This window comes from Dipodomys ordii, unplaced genomic scaffold (genome assembly GCF_000151885.1).
Source record: "Dipodomys ordii isolate 6190 unplaced genomic scaffold, Dord_2.0 Scaffold102, whole genome shotgun sequence".
Lineage (NCBI taxonomy): Eukaryota > Metazoa > Chordata > Mammalia > Rodentia > Heteromyidae > Dipodomys > Dipodomys ordii.
Window position 1 is genome coordinate 1242531 of NW_012267318.1, and position 25771 is coordinate 1268301.

The 25771-nt window shown below is 41.1% G+C and overlaps 2 protein-coding genes across 2 annotated transcripts in view; one reads left to right on the forward strand and one right to left on the reverse strand.

The window, feature by feature from the left end:
• The window catches only part of Gtf3a (general transcription factor IIIA), a 12903-nt gene extending 7863 nt beyond the window's left edge, over nucleotides 1–5040 (forward strand). Inside the window, exons 3-8 of the mRNA XM_013027261.1 lie at nucleotides 709–792; nucleotides 1964–2037; nucleotides 2923–3003; nucleotides 3434–3663; nucleotides 4507–4560; nucleotides 4779–5040. Of these exons, the coding sequence (XP_012882715.1) occupies nucleotides 709–792; nucleotides 1964–2037; nucleotides 2923–3003; nucleotides 3434–3663; nucleotides 4507–4560; nucleotides 4779–4964 (709 nt within the window). The 3' untranslated portion in view covers nucleotides 4965–5040. The remainder of the gene's footprint in view (nucleotides 1–708; nucleotides 793–1963; nucleotides 2038–2922; nucleotides 3004–3433; nucleotides 3664–4506; nucleotides 4561–4778) is intronic.
• Mtif3 (mitochondrial translational initiation factor 3) lies at nucleotides 5013–21667 on the reverse strand. Its single transcript, XM_013027316.1, has 4 exons — nucleotides 21595–21667; nucleotides 8710–9170; nucleotides 6053–6210; nucleotides 5013–5229 (listed from the first exon to the last, which is right to left on the reverse strand). The coding sequence occupies exons 2-4, from the start codon at nucleotides 9167–9169 to the stop codon at nucleotides 5029–5031; spliced, it is 819 nt and encodes a 272-aa protein (XP_012882770.1). The 5' UTR covers nucleotide 9170; nucleotides 21595–21667; the 3' UTR covers nucleotides 5013–5028.
• Nucleotides 21668–25771: the final 4104 nt, after the last annotated feature.

A 25771-nucleotide genomic window follows, 5' to 3' on the forward strand; every position in this document is an offset into this window, starting at 1 on the left:
GGGTCATGGGACTTGAACTCTGGGTCTGGACGCTGTCCCTCAGCTCTTCAGCTCAAGGTGGCGCTCTACCACTTGAGCTACAGCACCACTTCTGGTTTTCTGATGGTTTATTGGAGATAAGAGTCTCATGGACTTTTCCTGCCTGGACAGATTTCAGCCTCTTGAGTAGCTAGGATTACAGGCATGAGCTACCAGTGCCTGGCAGGGGTTTTAATTTACAAGCAACCATTGTCATATTAAAGTGTACTATTAGGTCATTACCCCAACTGAAAACGTTTTGCTTTTTCAAATGTCATTTATCTTTAAGTTCTTGACATAAAGTAGAATTTTGTAGTAAGTAAGTAGTGAAGAGTAGCAATTACATAATTTCCAAAATGACTTTTATCAAATCAGGTACTGGTGGGTCATACCTGTAATCCTAGTCAAGAGACTTTTGACCTGAAGCTCTAGGTTTGGAGCCAACCCAGGTAGAAAGGTCTGAGGGACTCTTATCGCCAAATAACTAACAAAAAAGCCAGAAATGGAGGTGCAGCTCAAATGGTGGAGCCTTAAGCAAAAAGCCAAGGGAAAGAACCAAGACTGTAAATTCAAACCCCATTGCTGGCATAAAAAGGAAAAAGTGAAAGGTTTTTGTCTTAAGAAGACTGTTATGAACTGTAGATACTTTTATTTTTGTTAAGACTAACATATATTTTCTAAATAGTGCAGTTTCAAAGATTGTGAGAAGGCCTTTAAGAAACACCAGCAGCTGAAAATCCATCAGTGCCAGCATACCAACGAGCCCCTGTTCAGGTGGGTGCTTCCTGAAGCTGGCATTCTCTGCAGTTCTAGAATGCAGATCAAGAAGCAAAGGTTGGGGGTTGCCAGTGTCCTGATACAGCTTCCTTACCAACACTTCTGGGCGCTGTCCCTCAGCTCTTCAGCTCAAGGCTAGAGCTCTACTGCTTGAGCCACAGTGCCACTTCTGGTTTTCTGGAGATTATAATAGTCTCATGGACTTTTCTGCCTGGACTGGCTTTGAACCGTGATCCTCAGATCTCAGTCTCCTGAGCCTCTAGGATTACAGGCTTGAGCCACTGGTGCCTGGCTGTTTGTGTGTCCTGTGTATGCCTATTTATGTATCAGAACATTTGCAAAGTTACATTTTGTTGTCATTTCTCTAAAAAAAATAATGTGTTTCAGAATAATGTTGAGCTTATTACAGTTGTGGTTGAGCTTGATGGGAAATCTAAGGTGTCAACTATTTTAGTAGACCCTGTCCAAGTTCCTGATCATTATCATTTCCTGAGGATATGCAAGGGTGGCTGGACATGGTGAAATAGAGCTACACAGGTTGCAGAAAGGTGCTTACCACCTGCTGCTGGTGGCTCCCTGAATGGCTGGGTTTGCTGGTGCTTTGCCTCTGGATTGCACTGGCTGCCCTTGTCCTGCCGAGTATCAGAATGTCCTTAGAGTCAATGGCATATCCTAGTATTGCCAGTGGCATTAGCACCCAAGTGACACATGCCTTCTGTTGATAGTTATTTTGGTGGGCTAGGGATCAAGCTTGTGCTTTTATTGCTCATCCACAGCTCCTGCCTCTTCCTATTTGTTTTCTTATTGTCATAACCCCTAGGCAGCTTTGTTAGACACACTACAGACAGCTCTGGGTGACTCAAGTGTTTACTTATGCCAAATCAGACAGCCTCTTCAAGTCATTTTGTACTTTTAGAGATACAAGAGTGACAACAATGTTTAATTTGGTCAAATAAACAAAAGTACTGTGGCCTTTTTCAAAGTTTGCTTTGCTCCAAGGCTGGGCAGGTATCTGAATTTTACCTGTGATTAGGGCTTTATGTTAATCTTATCTGTGTATGACTGGTTTGGTTGCTGGGAGAGGGGAGCCTGGGGTGAGAGAAGTAGGACAAAGTACTTTTACCCTCTCTTGAAATGGATCAGCTCATACTTCAGTGTTGCTACTCAGGTGTCTCCAGGAAGGATGTGGGAAGCACTTTGCCTCACCCAGCAGGCTAAAACGACATGAGAAGGTCCACGAGGGTATGTACAGAGAGAGGCCCTATATATGCCGGTGCTGGTAATACTGCAGTAGGGCATGATGGATTTGTTGACTGCTTTCTAGATCGTACTTTGGTCATACTGAGAAGGTAGGGAATATATAGGCAAGAACACCATTCTGCTTGTTCAGATCTTTTGCTTTTGCCCAAAAAGGCTCCACTGTGTGTCCTCCCACTATCTTCTGGCTGTTCAGGCTTACTGTTGTTTGCTCATATTGCCTTACCCATGCTCTGTATTTCAGAACATCTAGTTATCGGGCACTCCTCTACTTTCTTATATTGTTTTTATCTTCTTTTGTTTCCTACCTGTGCTATCTTTTTCCTAGTTTACCATTAAGAGTACTTAGCTAATAAGGTTTTCATAGCAATGAGATTAAAAAACACTTTTATCTATTACCTGTTTCTATGAGGGATTTCTAGTAGCTGTACTTCAATATTCCAGACCCTAGAATTTATTTTTTTTTCAGCGACAAAATAGCAGATGCAGGAGCCTTTGGTGAGATTAGTGAACAAGTGTTTAGAACAGCTACATTCTTTTTTAGTTCCTAGGGGTTGAAACAGCATGGCTGTTTATATTGACAGATTATCCTAATTCTAGTGTTATGCATGTGTCCATTCTGGTCAGTTGTTCTCTGGTTTGTTCTTCTGTAGCTTTACCCTGCTCAATTCTCTATGTCTCAGTCCCTGAGTAGCTAGGATTGTACGTATGCACCACTGGATCTTGGCTTTTGTCCTCATCTCTTCAATCTAACAGAATAGACTATTATTGGGAGAGAAGAAAGGTTATGTAGGCATAAGGTTCCTTCCTATTTATAGTTAGTGTTTGCACTGAGAATAGGCAGTGCACTGACTTTTTTTTTTTAAACAGGCTACGTATGTCAAAAGGGATGTTCTTTTGTGGCCAAAACATGGACAGAACTTCTAAAACATGTGAGAGAAACCCATAAAGGTAAGGCAGACATGAACGGCATAGTATATAGATATTTGCTCCTATAAAACGGATAGTGAAACATTAGACATGTGTCAGTGCTGGCTCCTTAGGCTGTTGAGTGATGAGCAGTCTCAGGGCTGGTACTACTGGGCATGTGGTACCAGGGAAGCCTTGGGAGGCACTGCATTCTCTGGGAAGGATGCTTGGTAATATTTCAAGACTACCTTGACACGCGAACAGCTAAGAAGCTTAGGAGTGATATAAGGACTCATGAAAATGGAGACAACCCTCTTATATTAAGAAGCAGGGCTATTTTTCCTAGATTTCTGATTTTTGTGTAGTGATAAGCTACTCAATGTCTAATTTAGAGTGTGTTATTTAAGCATTCAGTGCTCATTTTTCTTACAGAAATAGCAAAGTAACTAAATTTGTCTGATTATTCCACTAGAGGAAATAACATGTGAAGTATGCCAGAGAAGATTTAAACGCAAAGATCATCTTAAGCAACACATGAAAACTCATGCCCCAGAAAGAGATGTGTATCGGTGTCCAAGAGAAGGCTGTGGTAGGACCTACACAACTGTGTTCAATCTCCAGAGCCACATTCTCTCTTTCCATGAGGAGAAGCGCCCATTTGTGTGTGAATATGCTGGCTGTAGCAAAACATTTGCAATGAAAGTAAGTGCCCTGTTTCACACTGGGCTCTTCAGGTATACTGAGGGGGGGAACAGATGCCATACACGCAGTCTTGCTTTGGCTGAGATACTTCTTCCCTCAGGTCTGCAAAACTGCCACGGTTGCCATGCTCAGTGGCAGAAATGTTCGCTGGGAGCTCACTGGAAGTGTAGCTCCTTGGTCCACTCTGGCCTCGTCAAGCCAAAAGTGCTGAGAGGGGCCCAGAAATCCTAAGTAGGAGAGCATTAGAAAGCTTGTTGGTACTTTGGGTGTCCTTTTAGCCCATCACCTAGGGCCTGGGAAGAGGAGTGGTTAACACAGAGTGAGTGAACTCTGGACTGGGATTTTGTGTATGTCTGGACTTGATGTATAATGTTGGATGAGAAGAGGCCTGTGCAATTTGTGTCTTACAGGCTCTTACCTTAAATAATAATAAAAACTAAACAAAGAATTAGGCTCACTCAGAACCTCCCAGACTTAGAAAATGTCTGGAAGCTGAGGAAGTCAGCACTGTCATCTATCAACAGGGCAGATTCCCTACCAGTGTTTAGGGACTGGTTTATATAGATTCAGTTAGAAGTACATTTGAGCTTGGAATTGTTCATATAGAAAAGTCTTTCTCCCCTCTTAGGAAAGAACTAAGCCTATAAGTGGTTTGTATGGTATAAATTCCTAACACAGGACCCTAGGAAAGTCTGTCAAAACCCCAAAGCACAGAGGTTGAAGATAAGTTCCTGATTTAGTGGAATACACAACATTAGGAAGGCTGACAATTTATTGCATTTTTATGTTAAACACCATGTGTTGAGTTTTTAAAATCATGTTTTTCTTTTTCCTTCACTGTAGCAAAGTCTCATCAGGCATGCTGTGGTACATGATCCTGACAAGAAGAAAATGAAAGTAAGTGGAAATTACTCAGTCATGGTTTGCTTTAATACCAACCCTGCTTACAGCCACATGCCACCCATCTCTGTGGACTATTTCCACCTTCTTTACTGTGTGTGTGCCCCTGTTAAAGATGTGGGTCTCTGTAAAGGAATATTTTTTGTTGGCGTGTATAACAATTTGAAGTAGTCACTTCGATTCTCCATTCCAGTCTGTTTTCCTTGTTTTCAAAGGTAAAAAGATCTCGTGAAAAACGGAGTTTGGCATCTCGTCTTAGTGGATACATTCCTCCTAAAGTGAAACGGGGAAAAGGTTCATCTTTGTCTCAGGATGGAGAGTCGCAGAGCTGTGTGGAAGACCAGGTGCCTTCGGCAGTTGCAATACTTCACCTTCCACTAGGAACTGCTCAGCCTCGCTGAAGGAGCCAATGAGATTATTTTCACTTAGAAGCTTTTTTTTTTTTTTTAAATTAAAATACTGATGCTAAACACTCAATTCCCTGTCATTCCCATTTTCGTCGTCCAGATTATAGCTTTTTTGGCCATCTTCATATGCCTTCTCTTCCTTTTTGCTCAGATGACGGAAAACACATGTGAAGGCTCTTCCTCCTTTAACAGCTTGTGGTTTGGTTAAGAAGGCAGCTAGACCAGGCATAGTCTGGAGTATTTGGTTAAATATCTCCTCCTAAAACAATCCAAAATGAATTTAAAATCGTCATCTCTGATGTTCTTTAATGAACACACACAAAAAGCCAGAACACTTGAATTTCTGCTATTTAAATGACTGGTTAGGCAATTCACATAGGATTAAGTGACTGAAGTCCGTACTGAAACTCCATGAAACTGACACACTGCAGACTTGATGGTCCTGTCTCCACTATTCTGGCACTAAAGGGCTCCATTTAGCCCCAGAGTAACTTTTTCAAAAGCATATACCAATGGGTTTGGGCCTTGACAATATACCTTCCTTATCCCAAAATTTGTTAGCTCAGTGCAGTTCCCAACATTAATATGCTCCAGGTCAATTGGGGGTGATTTTTAAAAGAACTAGAAACCCCAGGCTCCAACAGTTCATATTTCTTGGGCTGCACCCTAGGCCTAAGTGATCCTCACATAGCTCAGGTTGAAAACCACGGCCCCAGTGCTGCCTTGAATAGATGATAAAGTTACCAAAACTTTAAAGCAGAACAGATGCCTAAAAACTCCTGGGATTCTACCCTATAACATTTCTCTAGAAGATAGAGAGAGCCTAAAAGAGGCTTCTGCTGTTCCTATGTTAAAGGAAAAGTAAAATATATGCTTTCTGTGAAACAGAGTACTATATAACTCTTATATGACAGAGCAGTGTTTTCATATTGCAGCTGATGTTAGAATGGAAAACAATGTCCATGCATATTGAGAAGCTAGAAAGCTGTTACCTTTATTTGGTACTAGAATTATCAGTCACCTTTGTTTTTAATTTTTCAGATTTTCAACAATTTTATATTAGAAAACCTACTTTTACTTACCATTTTATTTTCTGGCACATCTGCATTTTTGCTCTTCTTTATGGTAACTTGAACTTTGTATTTTTTCTCAATCCACTGCTGAATCTGTTTACTCTTTGTGTTCAAATCATGTTGTGCAATATTTGAAGAGAAAGTTAATTCCTTTGTCACAGTTGGTCCTGGTTTAAAACTGAGATTTAGTACGGGGACTATTTACTAATCTCCTTTAAAACTTGAACTTCTCCCACAGCTGGTTAGGATCTTAGATTACCACAAAAACCTTAACAGTCCCCATCTGTCTTTGAGTTTTATGCCCAGGAGCTCGTTTTTTTTGGGGGGGGGTCCGGTCGTGGTGCCTGAACTCTGGGCCTGGGCACTATCCCTCAGTTCTTCAGCTCAAGGCTAGCGCTCTACCACCTGAGCCACAGCACCACTTCAGGCTTTTTTCTTTTTGCTTATGTGGTGCTGAGGACTCGAACCCAGGGCCTCAGGCATGCAAGGCAAGCGCTCTACCACTGAGCCACCTTCCCAGCCCCAAGGAGCTCCTTTTTTTGTGAGGGAGATGATTTTTACCTGGCAAAGGTATTTAAAATTCAAGGAGGTTTTTACATTACATAGAACTACAAATCTGGGAGAAAGATCAAGAGAAATAAGGATGAACAGACATAGGAAAAAGAAAAAGGTGCTTAGCTGGTGGAAGGCAACACAACAGGAAATGATGGTTTCTCACCATTAGCAAGATAAAAATTAGTGTGGCAGTACCAAGTGTGGGTGAGAGTGCAGAGGAAGATTTCATAATGTTGATGCTGAGTGCAATTTGACCCATTTAGGTTCATAGAACCTAGAGTATGCACAAGTGTTCATAATAATGGAAAACTGGGAACAAGCCCAAGGTCATAGAGATGTCATACAGTAATTATAATAAATTAGCTGCAGCTATTATATAAATGTGGACAGATCTTGAAAAAATGTGCCTTTTACACATTTTACACAGTATATACTGTTTGTGAATATATCTAGATATAATGAGTTTAACTTGGACTGGCTTAATACTCTAAAACCATGAATTGAGCAGGGATACTTTTGGGGAGGATGAAGGAACTTCAACTTTTTTGCAATGTCTTGTTTTGATTCACTTTGAACGATGGGTAACATGTTTATTATCTTTTCTCTGCATGCTTTTAACATTAAAAGGTAGCTGGGGTGTGGCAAAATACTTGCTTAGCAAGTACAGTGTCATGGGTTCAATTCCTAGTAACAAAGAAGATAAAAAAAATAGTTAAAAAGTTGTTTTAAAGGGCTTAACACCTACTTGCTTGCTCTGAGTCTCTTATTGGGACTCATTAGCTCCTTTGACACATTTTCTTCAACTTCTCCAAGCCTCTCTATTCTGTTCAACTGTTTGGAATATGACAGTTTGATGTCTTTATCTCCTCTGAATATCTGTTTTCAGACATGTCAACATCCTTGTTAAATGTTGCTTTGTAAAATTGAGGTTAGGGGGCTGGGAAGGTGGCTCAGTGGTATAGTGTTTGCCTTGCTTACATGAAGCCTTCGGTTCAATTCCTTAGCACCACATAAGCAGAAAAAGCTGGAGATGGAGCTGTGGCTCAAGTGGTAGAGCACTAACCTTGAGCTGAAGAGCTCTGGGACAGTGCCCATACCCCAGAGCTCAAGACCCACAACCAACAAAAATAAAATAAAAATAAAATGGAGGTAAGATAAGGTTTGACTTTCCTTAAGAATACAGCTTCAGGATGGCTGCACTGGGACATCTCTCTGTCCTTTGTCCCAGTGTGCATCCTACTTAGCAGTACTTCATAATATTCAGCACTTTCTGAGAACCATGAAAAACACATCCTTCCCATACAAATCATACCTCTATGAGGCTTCACCGAACAGGTGTCTGAAAGATGACTGGCCAAGTATGCAAATCCACATCATGACCTATACTACAATAGAGTATTATGACATGAGAGATGTTCTGTGAATCCCTTCAGAATTTAGAAGCTGCTTGAAAACCAAAACAAAGGATGGAGGTTAAATTGCCTAGACTAGGACAGGAACTGGCACTCACTTCCAAATCTCATGTCATTATCCATCAGCCACTCTGCCATAGCATTTGGAGCCAAGGCTATGGATAGGAGAAAGTTTTCATTATTTTTTTGGTTCACTTTATTTCTCCCTCACTTCATATCTAAAGGAAGAGACACTGGACACAGATCAAGAGAAAGTGAAGAAAAAAGGAATGGGAACAAGCGAGGGATGGAAGAGGAAACAATACTGGGAATGTTGGTGAAATTATTAAAAAGATTGAATGGTCCAGTTTTCTCATTACCCCTTGTCATAGGCTCCTTGGCAAATGCTGGAACTTAAACTGATGTGTACTTCTTTTTTTTTTTTGGTCGGTCGTGGGGCTTGAACTCTGGGCCTGGGCGCTGTCCCTCAGCTCTTCAGCTCAAGGCCAGCGCTCTACCACTTGAGCTACATCACCACTTCCGGTTTTCTGGTGGTTTATTGGAGATACGAGTCTCACAGTCTCTCCTGCCCGGGCTGGCTTTGAACCTCCATCCTCAGATCTCAGCCTCCTGAGTAGCTAGGATTACAAGCATGAGCCACCAGCACCCGGCTGACGTGTACTTCTAAAGGATTCAGGTAGCACACAGCAAAACACATACCAGTTTTCTGTCTGTTTTCCTTCTCTCTCAGCCTGAGCCGTTCCTGGTGGATCTGCACTCCTGTCATGAGCTGGTATTCTGGGGGGTCTGTGCTGGAATTCCTCTGCACCAGTCTTAAGTCTCGCTCATCCATGAGTCTGATCACATTTGCTCGGTGCATGAGTCCCAAGTCATTGCCATTTTCATCAAAGACATGAATAATTCGCTCGCTAATTTTCCTTCCAGTGTTAGAAAAAGTGGTGCTACTCTTTTTCTGGTTTTTCTTCTCATCCTGTGTGTCTTCAGTACTAAAACCTTTTGTATGGATTAGGTAGGACAGTCTTGGGCCAGAGGCAATTAGAAACAACTGTGCTGGGGCTTCTTTTTTAATGATGATGTGTTTACTAAAACACCTTCTAATGCAATTATTTTCAGTCTTCACAGCTTGGAGTATTAACCTATTTAGAAGAGAAGCAGCCATCCTAAGAAAATAATGAGAAAAGTTCATTCAGGTTCAATCATTTATTCCTGTGGTCTATGGCAAGGCATGTGGGAGTCTGTAGAGGCTGTCCTCTATGAATGTCACGGAAGGTACTATTCTCAGGATAACCAGTGCATATGTGGGAAGGTTGACACCTATAAGGTAGGCTACTGGGTAACCCTGGCCAGACCAACTCATGGTGCTCCAATCAGTCCCTTATGCAACTGGTTATAGAAGTGAACCTATGTTAAGTGCTTTTTGATTTTCTACTTTTTCTTGCACTTTTGGTTCTATTTAACCATTTTCTCCACAACTCCAAAAGCAAAAAACATTCTGAGAGGGTTTATTTATGGTGATGCTACATAGAAAATGTTTGTTGATTCATAAATGCCTACTTAAAAGTTTCCAATATGATTAACTGCTAATAATTTATCAGTATCTGATGGTATATAAATGATACCACTGTTAGGGAGAGGAGACGCTCTAAGAAGGAAACTGAGCAAACTGAAAGGAAATACACTGACACAAATCAAGTGCTAACCATAGACTCTACAGAGATTGGTAAGCATTTAAAGCAGGCATCACTAACAAATATTAGACAACAAATATTAGCCTTAGATGTATGTGATGAGACATTCATCTCATGCTATAAGATTGAATCTTCAACATATAAAATGATGTTTTTACTTTTAGTTGCTTCTCTACCATACTGTATCTCTGACCTTTCATACAAATCTTCAGTAGAAGCTCAGGCTGAAAGGTAAAGGGACCAACCATCTCACCAAGAGATATGCTAGAGAATGGAGATGTTGAATGAGTGTGAGTTGTGAGAAATTACAAATGCCAGGAGGTACAGCATGGTATTTCTCAAAGCTGGTTCCTGTGATACCTGTGTGAGAATCACATGGGGGTGTTTAAAAATAGAAATAAATGGTAGGATTATGCCTATAATCCTAGCAATTTAGGAGGCTGAGATCTGAGGATTGAGGTTCAAAGCCAGCCCAGGCAGGAAAGTCCAAGAGACTGTTTATCTCTAATTAACCATCATATAAAGCCAGAAGTAGAGCTGTGGCTCAAATGGTGGTGCTAGCCTTAAGCAAAAAAGCTCTGGGGCAGCACACAGGCTGAGCTCAAGGCCTAGGACTGACACCAAAACAAAAGTAGGAACCACTGGCCCTGGCTTTGATTCTATCCCACCTGATCATTATCCCTCAACTGTCATATTGACAAGTGAAATGAAAACCAAAGTAATGGACAATCTTCCTTAGCTCACTTGCTAACACCCAGTTTACTGTTTTGGTTCTATTCTCTCCACACTTTCAGACCTTCAAAGTTAACTGCCTGCCTCCCTTAGATAAGTAACAGTCATCTGTGAGTCAACCTTTCCACATTTCAGTTTTGGATGTTCGGACTTGCTCTCCCCTCTGCTTCCCTGCCTCATAGAATGTGGACATACATCCTTCCAGTTGCCCAAAACATCAAAGGCACCAAGACATCAAAGGACTTCCAATTCCACCAGCAAATTCTACTGTATCCAAGATGCAGCCTTTCTCACTACCACTGCTAGCATCCTGCTGAAAATACATAACTCACTCTCTGCTCTTGCTTTGCCCCTTAGAGTTAATGACAACAATGGCACCAGAGTGATCCTTTTAAATTATGGCAGCACTGGAGATGTTAGCAGAGCACAGGCCTATCATGTGCCAAGCATAGGGTTACAGCTGCAAGATAGATGGATGATAGATATAGAGAAACAAACAGATACAGATGGATAATAGGTAGGAGACAGCTATAGATAATAGGTAGGTAGGTAGATAGCTATAGATAATAGGGAGAAAAACAGGGAAGAACCAAGGAAGGAATGATACTGACCAACAAACATTGTACTCAGAATCTGACTTATAGAGTTGTACCTTTGTACAATTACTTAATAATAAAAATGAATGGGAAGAAAAAGTGAAGCAGTGCTATCTGAGGCGTGCTGCCTCTTGCTGTTCCATAGGAAGAATGACCCTGACCATGTTCCCCTTTTGGGCCGCTGGACTCAGAACTCCCTTGCCTTGAAACACAAATTAAGAATTTTCCAACTTCTTTCACTCTATCACTTTCAAGCCCACAACCTGGCTTTAAAAACAGCTCCATCATGTATGTCCCCTGTGTGACACATTTCCTAGTATTTGCATAGATGGTCATCATCTCTTCACAGGGATGTACGTTTGATGAAACAATGAAATGTGAGCATTTTGTTCACTGCTGTATAATGTATAGGCATGGAGGAATGGGCCTGTGAGCAATTGACCTTTGTGTGTTCAGATGCACCTCTTCCCCAGCACACTCCCCACTGGAAGCTGCTTACTTCACATTCCTAACACCACTATCCTTGAGGCTCTAAGGGCACATGCTTCATCACCATGAATGGATGATGTGCTCAACTAGACAATATTGCTAACTGTAGGTGGAACTCCACCTATTTGGATATTGAATGGATCTAAGGGCAAGCAGATTGGATTTTAAAAAGAGATGATATATTTCCTTTTTAATAATTAAAAAAAAATCAGATCCTTACACTAGGCCTTATCACTTAAAGGTTTTACCACCTCTCAATAGCCCCAGTGTGGAGACCAAGTACTTTTAGGAATGTTAAAGATCCAAACTATAGTGGTCCCCAAACTAAGAAAAGCAGAAAAACCTAAAGCAGAGAACATTTTCCACTAATAATCAGAAAAACAGCAGTATCAAGTCCCAAATTTTTTCTAAGAACCAAAGTTCTTTGCAAACCTTTATAATTTCATGTCTAAAATTAGTGGTATTTTTTCCCAAAGTCTCTACCAACAACAGATACAAAGTTGTGTTATTAACCATAAATGAATTATTTAAATATTAAGTGCCTTTTAACCTAGCAATTATGGGTGAAAGCCAATGTGCCCTATTTAGCAAATTACCAAATGTAAAACATTATGTAAGTAGGGCTGGGAAGGTGGCTCAGTGGTAGAGCGCTTGCCTTGCATGCATGAGGTCCTGGGTTCGATTCCTCAGCACCACATAAGCAGAAAAAGCTGGAAGTAGCACTGTGGCTTAAGTGGTAGAGCACTAGCCTTGAGCTGAAGAGCTGAGGAACAGTGCCTAGGTCCAGAGTTCAGGTCCCACGTCCAGCAAAAAACAAAACAAAACAAAAACATTATGTAAGTAAATTAAAAAGAAAACTATATAGTAAAAGACAAATAACTCTGGTTGAGAGAGAAGACATTACTTTTCCCTTTCTTCCTAATTTCATTGTTAATTTTTTTATGGAAAGTATTTTTTTTTTGTCGGTTTTGGGGCTTGAACTCTGGGCCTGGACACTGTCCCTGAGCTCTTCAGCTCAAGGCAACCCCTCCACTTGAGCCACAGTGCCACTTTTGGTTTTCTGGTGGTTAATTGGAGATAAGAGCCTCACAAACTTTCCTTGCCTGGGCTGGCTTTGAACTGTGTTCCTCAGATCTCAGCTTCCTGAGTAGCTAGGATTACAGGTTTGAGCCACCAGTGCCTGGCTAAAAGTATATTTTTTAACTGTACTAGACTCAGAAAAAAATAACATAAAACTTTGTAGAAGTCTCTTAAACACTTTCAAGATAAAAAAAGGAAAGAGTAGTGCTGAAATACGTTTTATTTCAAAGGCCTTTCCCATTGCTCCAATTTTAAATTTTAATAAGCATTACATTTTCTTGCCTAAGGAGTAGATAAAGCAGGTTACTGTAATTAACTTTGAATGGTAGCTCAACTGTGCTTAAATTCAGCACAGTTAAAAATATATATATTCCTTCAAAACTAGTTCTTATAAAAATATAATGCAGCAGGGTGCCAGTGGCTCACACCTGTAATCCCAGCTACTCAGGAGGCTGAGATCTGAGGAACGCAGTTCAAAGCCAAGTCCGCGAGACTCATATCCAATATTAACCACCTGAAAACCCAAAGTGGTGCTGTGGCTCAAGTGGTAGAGTGCTCTCCTTAAGCTGAAGAGCACAGGGACAGCTCTCAGGCACAAAGTTCAAGCCATACAACAAGAACAACAACAAAAAAGCAAAATTAAGAAAAAAATAACACATTCACACTTAACATACTGTTAATTCACATTCAGCATAATGTTAATTCATATAATGAAAATTTAATATGTTAAATGTGAATGGCAAATAACCAACTCAACTTCAAAATTCTCTATTAAAACTTTTAAACTAGAATAAATCATGTTAAGTGAGGTTAGCCAAGTTCAAAGAGACAAATGGCCCATGTTTTTCTCTCACACGTGGAAGCTAGATCTAATACATATACCGGAACATGAAAAATTATACAGGACTCCAGGCATTCACACACAGACACCTTACAAGAGGAACACAAAGACAATGCCTATGTGCATCTTTTTTTTTTTGAAAATGCCTTTTTTATTTCTTTATTGAGACTGAGTACATAAACTTCACAGTATTGTAGGATAGTGATATTTAGCTAAAATCACAAACGCATTTTTTAACCTTCACAAGGTGAATTATCATTATCATGGTTTATAAAGCTTGTGGACTCTATAAACTTTGACAATACAACTATTTCTTCCAAATTGGGTGATATGTACATTCTTTCCTTTTGCTTAGTGTAAGCTGTTCCCTCTTTTTCTCTCATTCTCTCCCTCCTATTGCTGCCCTTGAGTTGCTTAGTTCACTTTAATCAATGTCTAGTGCAGCTGATGGACCCCTCTACTGTATTTTTTCCTGTTTCCCTCTGATTTTGTGCCCTCCTCCTAGCTTCCCTCAGATGTGCCCATGAATACACCATATGTGGGGTCAAAAACATGGAGTCATCTAAAAACAATTTGACAAATTAAGAAAAGGTTCTTTGTTTCTTGAGTCCTGTTTACTTTGTCATATCGTTGCGTTTTGAATTTAACATCCACTTATCAGGGAGACCATGTGCTGTTTGTCTCTGATCTTGGCTTATTTCACTCAACATGATTTGTTCTGCCTATGTGCGTCTTATCAGATAAAATAATATTTATTTAAATGAACTCCAGGAAATGGAAACAAGAGGTTTTTTTTTTCCTTTGTTACTGTTTTTGTTTTCTTTCTGTCTTATTTGTTCATTTTATCTATCTGGTAGGGTAAAGAAGACACAGAAATAGAGGGACAAAGGGTGAACAAATGCAGCAGTGGTACTCACTAGACACTATGTTGAAAATGAGCTATGCAACTTGCGAGTAGAATGGGAGGGAAAAACTGGGAGAGAGCAAGGAAAGGGGTGACATTGTTCAAAAAGAAATGTTCTCTTTACCTGACTTATGTAACTATAACCCCTCTGAACATCACCTTTAAAATAACCATTTAAAAAAATCGTGAAGTAAAAAAGAAAACTTTTAAACCTGTAAGTCCAGTATAATAAACGGTGCACAGGGCCATTTCATCTCCACCCCCCACAACCATCAAAATAAACCCTATGTTATCACTGTGTATCTACAGAAGGTGTTCTTTTATCCTTTTAGTAATTGCAGTAACATTATCTCAGTTAATAATCCTCCCTTTTTAATCACAGATAACTACTGTTCAGATTTCCCTGAAACTTTAATTTCATTTGTTGATAATTCATTACCAGTTTAGCAGAAGGAAGGAACTCCCTAAGGATCAACTGTGATACAATTCAAATATGAAAGCAAAAAACGACTAATTCATTTCAACACACTGAATATGCAAAAACATACCAGAATTATAACTTGCCACAACTGCATGTAATCATTACATGCTGGTACCCCACTATGAAAAGGGCTAAATTTGTAATTTAGTTTTTTTTTTAAAGCTGAGCATTTATCCTACTTTTTTAGTGGAAAAACTGTATTTATCCCCTATGGATTAAGAAAACTATTCTTTAGAGCAGAATGACAGCTGATAAATGGAGAAGAAAGTAGAAAATTATTTTGCTATCCTCAATGACATCATCGATTCAGGTAATAGAACTGCAACAGATCACTGCATTGAAAGCTGAAGACAAAAAGTTACTTCAGAAAAAGTCGACACTCAAAAGGTGAAAACACTCTCTCAGAGAAGAAAGCTGACTGACACCAAAACTACAAATCAGCATCAGCAAGGATGGAGCAATGTAACATTCTAGCGCGTGCCACAGGAAGCTACCCCAAGTATCCAGCACCTTCCGTGGTTACAAGCCTTGTCAAGAAAGCTTCACCTTGCCAGGCACTGGTGGCTCACATCTGTAATCCTAGCTACTCAGGAGGCTGAGATCTGAGGATCTCTTTCTTTTTTTTTTTTTTGCTGGTCGTGGAGCTTGAACTCTGGGCCTGGGCACTGTTCTGAGCTCTTCAGCTCAAGGCTAGCACTCTACCACTTGAGCCATAGCACCCACTTCCAGCTTTTTCTGTGTATGTGGTGCTGAGGAATCAAACCCAGGGCCTCATGCATGCAAGGCAAGCGCTCTACCACTGAGCCACCTTCCCAGCCCCTGAGGATCTCTTTCAAAGCCAGCCCAGGCAAAGAAAGACAGTGAGACACTTATCTCCAATAAACCACCAGAAAACCAGAAGTGGTGCTGTGGCTCAAGTGGTAGAGTACTCTCCTTGAGCTGAAGAGCTCAGGGACAGCACCCAGGCCCAGAGTTCAAGCCCCAGGACTGACCAAAAAAAACCCCCAAAACTTCACCTGAACCTGATACAGTTTCTAGACCTAGGTTCCAGTTTCCAGGAGTACCAGGGCCAGATTCAGAGAGGAGAAACCTGACGACACCACAGGAAAAGTCTCACAAATTTAGATTATGGGACACAGCAACTGGTTTTATGTCTTAAAAACAAAAGAGTCAGTATCTTTGGGAATGAAAAGGGAAGAAGCAGACTATTCTTTTTTTTTTTTTTTTTTGGGGGGGGGTCCGGTCATGAGGCCTGAACTCTGGGCCTGGGTGCTGTCCCTCAGCTCTTCAGCTCAAGGCTAGTGTTCTACTACTTGAGCCATAGCACCACTTCCGGCTTTTTTCTTTTTGCTTATGTGGTGCTAAGGAATTGAACCCAGGGCCTCATGCATGCAAGGCAAGCACTCTACCACTGAACCATCTTCCCAGCCCAGAAGCAGACTATTCTTAAACAATAAAATCAAGATGCAATCATATGCAATGTGTTGGGAAAAAGGTAGCTGGAAAGGCATGCAAGGGATAAGGGAGAAATGTAAATATGGATTAGAAGTTAAGACTCCAAGAGAAGTGCTGTTAATTGTCTTCATGTGAAAATAGAATTCTTAGGAATGAATGCTAAAAGTATTTAGTACCATGACACCTGTCACTTATTTTGAAATGGCACAGCATGAAATATAAAGTTGATAATGCAATTATGGCTGCTCACTTTTTTGTATGTTATTTTTAAAAAATAGTTTTTAAAGAAATTGAATAGCCCAGAGTGAAAAAACTTACGTCATGTCAGTATTACTATTTCCAGTCTGTAAACTTTATATTTCACTGTAATTTAATAAACTGACATTCTGGTTTTGTGCATCTTGAAAAATACATTCCCTTTATTAGTAACAAGCCTATGTCTAACTGACTATAAATGAAGACAGCGCCAGGTTAACATTCTTTTTTTTTTTTTTGCATTATATATTATTGCTTCCTTGATCTAGTTTTCAACCAGCCAAATTTATAAATTGTCTCACCACACAAATAACTGATAATTTCTGTGAACTTATACATGTTTTGCTAATTAACAGTTGGAGGTCAGCATGTCTGTATTTGGGCAGTGTCTCTCAGGAAAGAGGCCTGCCAGCATCCTCTGGGGATGATGATATTTCTTACCACCTCCTGTGAACCACTGGGTTGTGGAAAAAAGGAAAAGGAAAAGGAGGGAGAGAAGAAGGAAGGAAGGAAGAAAAGGACAGAATTTTTAGAGGATGAATAAAAATTATAAACAATGCAGGTTCAATGGTAGTAAGCTGTGATATCTAATATTATATTCTTCACTTTTCAAGGCTGGTATAAAATAGGAAGCCATGTTTTCTCATGAATGTTCTCTGATCGTGCTGTCAGATTGGTGTAAGTAAAAAATAAAGGGATTTATGTTCATATGGCAATATGGGGGGATTTCTCTCCCAAGAATATACTGCCTGAAACAGCCATAATATTCTAAAAGGCAGGTATTTTAAAGTTGATTACTTAAAATTACCTACAAATTACTTAATTACATAGTAGCAGAGAGCTATTTCTGATGTGATGACTTTACTCAGTTCATACTGTGTTGTAAGAATCTGCTTTAAATTTGGTAACTGGCTCAAACACACATTTTATTTGTTCCTTATGTACTTACATACTCACTGAAATACTTAAAAATGAGGAATTAGGATGCCTATTAAGCATTCAATGACTGTCCTAGTATGATAAGTGAATACAATGTCAATTGCATTGTTCCAAAGAATACACAGTAATTTTAATGTATGAACCTCACAATGAGAAATAGAAATTATTTAAATATTAAGCCATTAGCTAAGCACCAGTGGCTCATACCTGTAATCCTAACTACCTAGGAGGCTGAGATCTGAAGATCCTTGTTCAAAGCCAGCTTAGGCAGATAACACAGGAGACTCATATAATCTCTAATTAACTACCAAAAAGCTGGAAGTATTTTTTATGAAAATGTTTAAACATGCAAAGAAGTTGAAAGTCTTTACAGCAAAGAAAACCCGAATGCTTACCACCTAGATTCTATAATTCACAACATGTCATCTTTGCTTCATCAGTCTATTTCTCTTTCTACTCATTTTGTTTTGGTACATTTTAATACTTTTGAGAATGCCAAAAACTTTGGCATAAATATAATACATGTTAAACATTTGTTTACAGTTCTTTGCTTTTGAGGTAATTTACATACAATGAAGTGTACAAATCTTAATTAAGCATATCGTGAGTAGTGTAAACTATTAACATCATTACTATCCAGAAAGTTCTATCATGTCTTTTCCAAGTTGGCCTCCATCCTGCCTGAGAGCATCTGTTATTCTTATTTTTTCCCCATCATTGTCTGACCTCATATAAATAGAATTAAACTGTAGGTACTCTTTAGTATAAGACATCTAAATGTAATGTTTTCAGGATTCATCCCTTCTCTTGTCATTAACTAGATCCTTTTGATTTCTTTTTTTTTTCTTCCTCCTCCTCCTCCTTCCTGTGCCAGTCCTGGAACTTGAACTCAAGGCCTTGGTGTTGTACCAGTTGTTCAAGGCTAGCATTCTACCACTTGAGCCACAGCTCCACTTCCAGTTTTTTGGTGGTTAACTGAAGACAAAAATCTCACAAACTCCTGCCTGAGCTGGCTTCAAACCACAACCCTCAGATCTCAGCCTCCTGAGTAGCTAGGTAACAGGCATGAGCCACTGGCATGAGGCTTTTTAGTTTTAATTTTACTTTATTATGTTATTACTAGGACTTGAACTCAGGGCCTCTCACTCCTGCTTGGCTTTTTCAAAAAATACAAAGCCTGAGCCACATACCTGTCTGGCTTTTTAATGGTTAATTGCAGATAAAAGTCTCTCAGATTTATCTGCCCAGGCTAGCTTAGAACAAGGATCCTCAGACCTCAGTCTCCTGAATAGCTAGGTACAAGAATGGGCCACCACGGGGCTGGGAAGGTGGCTCAGTGGTAGAGCGCTTCGCTTGCATGCATGAGGCCCTGGGTTCAGTTCCTCAGCACCACATAAGCAAAAAGAAAAAAGCCAGAAGTGGTGCTGTGGCTCAAGTGGTAGAGTGCTAGCCTTGAGCTGAAGAGCTGAGGGACAGCGCCCAGGCCCAGAGTTCAGGCCCCACGACCGGACCCAAAAAAAAAAAAAAGAATGGGCCATCAGCACCTGACTCTTGATTTCTAAGAACATACTGAAGTTTGAAAAATAACACCTAGGCAGTTTGGATTAGGTTCTTATGAATAAAACTTCCAAGAACATTTTTATGCCCTTAAAAATAACTAAATTATTGTGCTCTATTGGACATTTGCATTGCCCTTACCAACACATTGTTTTGTACCTTTTGTGAGGTACTATTAGTGTATTTGCAAGGAAACTTCCTGAAATATATAAATAAATAGCATAGTAGATATGAGTGTGTGGGGAAACTATATAGACTGAACAGATGAAATGCTTTTGATTATTTGTTCACTCATTGTTCTTCTTTCTTACTTGTTGATACTTATTCACAAGCTCATATTGATGTCTATTTATTCCAGGAAAGATTGATTAGAATTACAGATTCACATGACTACATATTTCTGAAATTAATTTTGGCTATTTCTATCACTCTTAAGAATTCTCTCTCCCACCATTTAAAGGAGTTTCAAAATATCCTTGAGCTGGGTACTAATGGCTCACACCTATTTACTCAAGAGGTTGAGATCTCAGATCAAGGTTCCAAGTTAGCCTAAGCAGAAAAGTCTAAGAGACTCTTATCTCCAATTAGCAATAAAAAAGCTGGAAGCAGAGCCATGGTTCATGTGAGAGAGCATCAGTCTTGAGAAGAAAAAAAGCTTACAGACAGTGCCCAGGCCCTAAGTTCAAGCCCCAGTACTAGCACACACATTAAAAAAAAGTCCTTGACTCTGACAGTGAGCTGTCCCCTCTGTCACATTTTAGCCTGAGCTTGCACTATGCCTACTGGGCCTTCATGCTATGCTCCCTTGGCTCCAGTTTTGCTCTTCCATTTGGAACACAAAGCACTCTCCATAATGAGGTTAAGACATGTAAGAGCTATAAGTCTCTCTTACAACATTGAGAAGAGTCCACATATATCTTTGGTCAATTACTTAACCCCATTCCTTTAGCTATAAAATTGAAATAACCATCAAGAAATGTTTGAGAACCTTGTAAACCCAGAACTAAAGACTCAGCATCAAGTTGGGCTTCCTCCTGCATGTTAATCATCTAAATGGCCATGTCCTCTTCCACAACTCAGTATTTCAGTGATTGTGCATCAGAGACAAATGTTCCCTTTGACATTTCAGCCCTTTCATTTTCACCGTCATCCCAATACCATGTCTCATTTACTTCCAAATCCCAGTCAAATCCATCGACTTCTCTCCATATCCTCTGCTACCTCTGTTGTAAGATCATTCATCTCTTGCTAGGCTCCACTGCCCTGTTGTCCCTACACCCAAAGTCTTGCTCATTATCCTCTCAACTTCTACTGCCTCAGGTTCTTGTACTGCCCAAACCACACCCTACTCTAATCTTTCCCTTGGTTTAGAAAACCCAGATACATGTCTCCACTCTTTTTCTCAGGGCATTATTTTGATTATCTCCCACACTATAAACAGGATCTCTCGCCTCCCCCAAGTGTTTGTTGATCTTAAGAATGTTTCCATAATCCAGTTTCTCCTTCCCTTATAACACCAACACTAAAATTTTGTGATACACTATTACTCTCCTTCACTGACCATAAGTTGTGAAACAGGGAACAAGTGTGGTAAATTCATTAGTAAAGAGCCTAGCACAGTAAACAGTAGTTGATTTTGCACATCCTGCCAGCCACCCTCTGTAGTTAGACTGAAGCCTTCCATAACACGTGCATGAATCACAGCTTCTGGGTTAAAACAACTTGTTTTACTTCTTTCAGGATCCTTTAAAACTATTTTTTTTTTGTCGGTAATGGGGCTTGAACCCAGGGCCCTGGGAGCTGTCCCTGCACTCTACCACTTTGAGCCACAGCGCCACTTCCGTCTTTCTGGTGATTTATTGGAGAGAAGAAGCTCCCGGACTTTTGCAGCCACGGCTGGCTTTGAACCTCGAGCCTCAGATCTCAGTCTTCTGGGTAGCTAGGATTACAGGCTTGAGCCACAGAAGCCCGGTTGTTTTAGAACATTCTAAACGATGAATGGGGCTTTTTTTTTTTAATCCTTCATTCCGCAACTTCTCCCACTAAGATGTCCACGTGCAGCACCTGGCAGCAAGCAAAATCCCCCTGCCCAGCCTTTCAGTGCAGTAGCTGCTCCTGGAACCCAGACAAGTCCCCGAGCAGGCAGCAAGCACTTCCGGCAAGAGCGGACCTAAGTCTCCAAGGGGCGGCCACGCCCACCTGAGGCCACGCCCACCTCGGGCCCGCGACACGCCTCTGCCAGGAGGGAAGTGGGGACGTCCCGCGGGAGTGCGCGAGTACGTACTTACGTACGTGCGCGAGAGCGGGCCGGCGAGGCGTAGCGCGGCCGGGACTGGCCCGGGAGGGCTTCAGGTTACCCGCCCCTGAGAAGCCGCACTGGGTCCGACGGCGGCTTTAGAGCCCGGCTGAGTCCCAGGCCCCGCGAAGCCTCCCCGCCCTCCGCACGGCCGCCCAGGGTGGAGCTGACCTTCCGGGGACACGCGGCCGAGCGCGGTGCCGCTCCCTCTGCAGGGACGGCCCCCGAGGCCACGTCTCTGGCCTCTCGTCTCTCACTGCCCTAGTCTTACCTGTCCCGGGGTCGGCGGCTGTCGGTACTGTCCGGCTTAGGGAGCCCGCGAACCGGCGCAGCCGCGAAACCCGTTTCGCCTCCCGTAGTGGGCGGGGCTTCCCGTGTCTTTTAAAGGGAAGGCGACTGGAGCTGCCCCTTTCCTCTACAGTTAAACTCCTCCGACAGAAAATGCAGAAGCTGTGGGGAGGTAGCGCTGCTCTAGGGGGAAAGGGAAGCTGAACGTGTTGAATATTCCAGGGATCGCACTCCCTCCATTAACACTAATCTTTTGATAAATAACATTTAATATCCGCTACAATGTCTCATCAACAGTTCAGCAGCACTGTCTCCCATGTACAGGTGAACCAACAGACTCAGATAAGTGCTGGCCCCTCACTGGTGTGAAGCCAGGCCTGCCCTTCTCTATTCTTTGACAGCAGAGTCCTCGGTGACAGCCTGAAAATCTGCAGTCGGGACTTAGTCACCTAATGTGGCTTCTGTGAAAGAAAGCTATCCCGTTTATTGGCTATTTGTACACTGGAACATATTGGTTTATTTAGTTCTCATCAAATAAGTCATTGAGCGGGGACTCTTATATCTAGGCAGTACTGTAGATGTAGAAACTATGGCAACTGTAGCTACGTGAGAGCAAAGACCAAATCTTTAGGCACTCTAGGCAGTCATAATCTGTGAAACAATTAACTGGAGCAATTCTTGTTTGTTACTGAAGAGCCAGGGTTCGAATCTGTGTTGGTTATTTCCCAGTTAAATGAATTGCTTCTTCAGTTCCCCATACCAAGATGAAAGTGATGGTGTATGGATAAAGTGATTCGCTTTAGGTGAATCGGTTGGTGTTCAGCAGGTGTCACATTGGTGATAACATTTACCTATGAGCCAGACACTATTCTAAGCATATACTATATATATCAAGTTACTTTAATCCTCAGAATAACCTCATGAGCTAATGGGTATTATTGCCCATTTCACGGGTGAGAGAACTGAAGGATAGAATTAAGTGCTTTACTCACCATTACACACAATAGCAGAAGAAAGAGAGGGAGGGGGGCAGAGAGAAAGACTGAATGTGTAGCTCAATGGTAGCAATGGTAGAGCACTTGATAAAGCATGTGTGAGGCTCCGGCCTCAACTTGCTGCAGAGAGAGAGAGAGAGAGAGTAAAACAGGCAATCCAGCACCCCAGATTATATGCCTCTTACATGCTACTACACTCAAGGGATAATAGAAGTAACAGAGTTACCTAGTCTCTGAAAATAGTCAAATGTATGGAAGGAACTGAAGCATTTAAGATGCAAACCAAGGATTCAAGAGTTTGGAAAGATTATGTCTTGAAGTTCATACCACATAGTCCCTGGTAAATGAGGCCAACTTTGAAGGCCTGTGGGTCCAGAGTGGATGAATTGGGCAGCTTTCCAATGGCCTTAGATGTCCGAAGACCCACAAGATGGTGGGTTAGTGTTCTTGAGAGTAGACCTGCAGGAAAGAGGGATTTCTTTTTATCTCGAGCTCTGCTTTAACCTCCAGGTGCACTGGGATGTGGTTGCTTTTAAAGAACCATTGAGGGGCTGGGAAGTTGGCTCAGTGGTAGAGCGCTTGCCTTGCATGCATGAGGCCCTGGGTTCGATTCCTCAGCACCACATAAGCACAAAGAAAAAAGCCGGAAGTGGCGATGTGGCTCAAGTGGTAGAGTGGTAGCCTTGAGCTGAAGAGCTGAGGGACAGTGCCCAGGCCCAGAGTTCAGGCCCCACGACCGGACCAAAAAAAAAAAAAAAAAAAAAGAACCATTGAGAGCTTGGTGCTCTGTGTGTTTGTGGCAGGTCCTGAAGATCCTTAAATAAGGCAGTGGAACTGGCTTCCTGCACAGTCCTAACTTGCTAAGACAACATTCTGGCTTGGGAAAGTAATTATTGTGCCGCAAATCTGTAATTTGCTCCATTGTGTGCACAAAACAGTACTGTCAGATGTGTACAGTTTCCCAACTGTCGTTTCTACCCATAATCTCCCTTGTCTCAAAGCATAATCTCACTAAGATCCAAATCCTAGTAATTCTAAAGCAGCTCCCTCCCTCCCTCCCTCTCTCCTTCCTTCCTTCCTTCTTTCCTTCCTTCCTTCCTTCTTTCCTTTCTTCTCTACCTCCTTCCCTTCTTTTTTCACTCCTTCCCTCCCTCCCTCCTCTTTCTCTTCCTTTTCCTCTTCTTCCTCCTCTTCCCCTCCCTCCACACCTCTACCAATACTGGGGCTTTAACTCAGGGCTTTGGTCCTGAACCTTTTTTTTTTTTGCTTCAGGCTGGTGCTCTATCATTTGAGCCACACCTCCACTTCTGGCTTTTGCTAGTTAATTGAAAGTGAGAGTCTCCTGGACTTTCCTGCCCAAGCTGGTTTTAAACCTCAATCCTCCTGAGTAGGCTTTGAACCTCAGCCTCTGAGTAGCTAGGATTACAGGTGTGAGCCACTAATGCCTTACTCTAAAACTTCTGTATTGTCTATATCACATAGTAACATCCATGTTAATTGCCATGGCAGGTCTATGAACTTTCTCAATGATGTTTTGCTCTGGTAAAGGATTGGTGGAAATGTTCTATGCCTCTCCTTGCCATTAGCTTTGAAAACCCTCTTCCTGCCAATGCATAGGGAACCTTCCAGAACCAGGGAGGCATATATGACTCAGTAGTTTACCAAGGTCCTTGAGATAAATCATTCCCACAAAGGAATTATTTATTCTATGGGTAATTTCTTTGAAAAGTTATTACCATTAATCTGTTTTCATATTGCCACAATGACAATAACAATTTTAATTTTTTATGGATTCTTTTTCTGTGTGTACCAGTATTGAGTATTGAACTCAGGGTTTTGCACTCTTGTTTGACTTTTTTGTTCAAGGCTGGATGTCTACCACAGCCCTACTTCTGGCTTTTTGTTGGCTAATTGGAGATAAAAACTCTCACTGACTTTTCTGCCTGGTCTGGCTTCGAACCATGATCCTTACATCTTAGCCTCCTTAGTAGCTACAATTACAAATGTAAATCACCAGTGTCTGGCCTTAACAAATAATTTTAAAAGTGTATATTTATACTAGTAAAACTCCTAGTGTATTTTTTATTGTTACTATAAAGGTGATATACAGAGTGATTACGGCTACATAAGCCAGGTAATAAGTATATTTCTTTTTGAACAATGTCACCCCTTCCCTCCTCTCTCCTGGGTGCATTTTGAAGTTCTATACACAGCGCAAAGCCTATATGGGTTCACATACGCAGCGTATTCTTCAACAAGTCATTGTTCATGGATTATAGTTGATTTATATAGTTCCCTCTCTATATGACTATAAGCTTGATCAGGGTAGTTTTTCTAAAATAGAAGAACTGAAGTCTGTTATGTGTGAGATCCTCTGTTGTGCCAACTAATTTGAGCGGACATGAACTATCTAACGAAAATGGCAGGACATCTACTGTTACAATATCAGTTTAATAGCTAAGAATCTGCTCTGTTTAGTTTTTCATTACCAACTTGTCATAGGACATAGAAAGCAATATGTGTATCTGGCTTCAGCTGAGTGTTAAGAACCTCATTTAGATTTTTATTTTAAAAGATGATTCATCAAGTGCTGGTGGCTCATAGCTGTACTCCTAGCTACTCAGGTGGCTGAGATCTGAGGATTATGGTTTGTAGCCAAGTTAGAAAAAGTCCTTGAGACTTTTATTTCCAATTAATCACAAAAAAGTGGGAAATGTAGCTGTGTTTCAAGTAATAGAGTGCTAACCTTGATCACCAAAGCTCAAAGACAGCACCCAGGCCTGGAGTCCAAGCCTCTCTGGCTGGAGGCCTTTGTGTAGAATCTGTACTGTTCAACCACAGAAAGAGTGTGTCTAATTCACTCCAAACATATACACATTATTATACTTCAAAAACAAAAGCTTCTAGGAAAGGAGATTTAGCTCCTCATATCAGTGTTTTCTAGGTCATAGGAATCTTTTCCTTCGTGTAACCTGAATTCGCCACGTTGCTGCTTAGTCAGGTTCCCGGGTAGGCTGAAGAACATCTGGTGACCACATCTGTGTTATAGTCCTTCATGGGTTCTCAAACTGTGTTTAAATTCAGGACAAAGTTCTTGATCATGTGTAAGATTTCCCATGCTACAGTTCAGATTAACCCTTGCTTTGACCAAAACACTGTGGCACC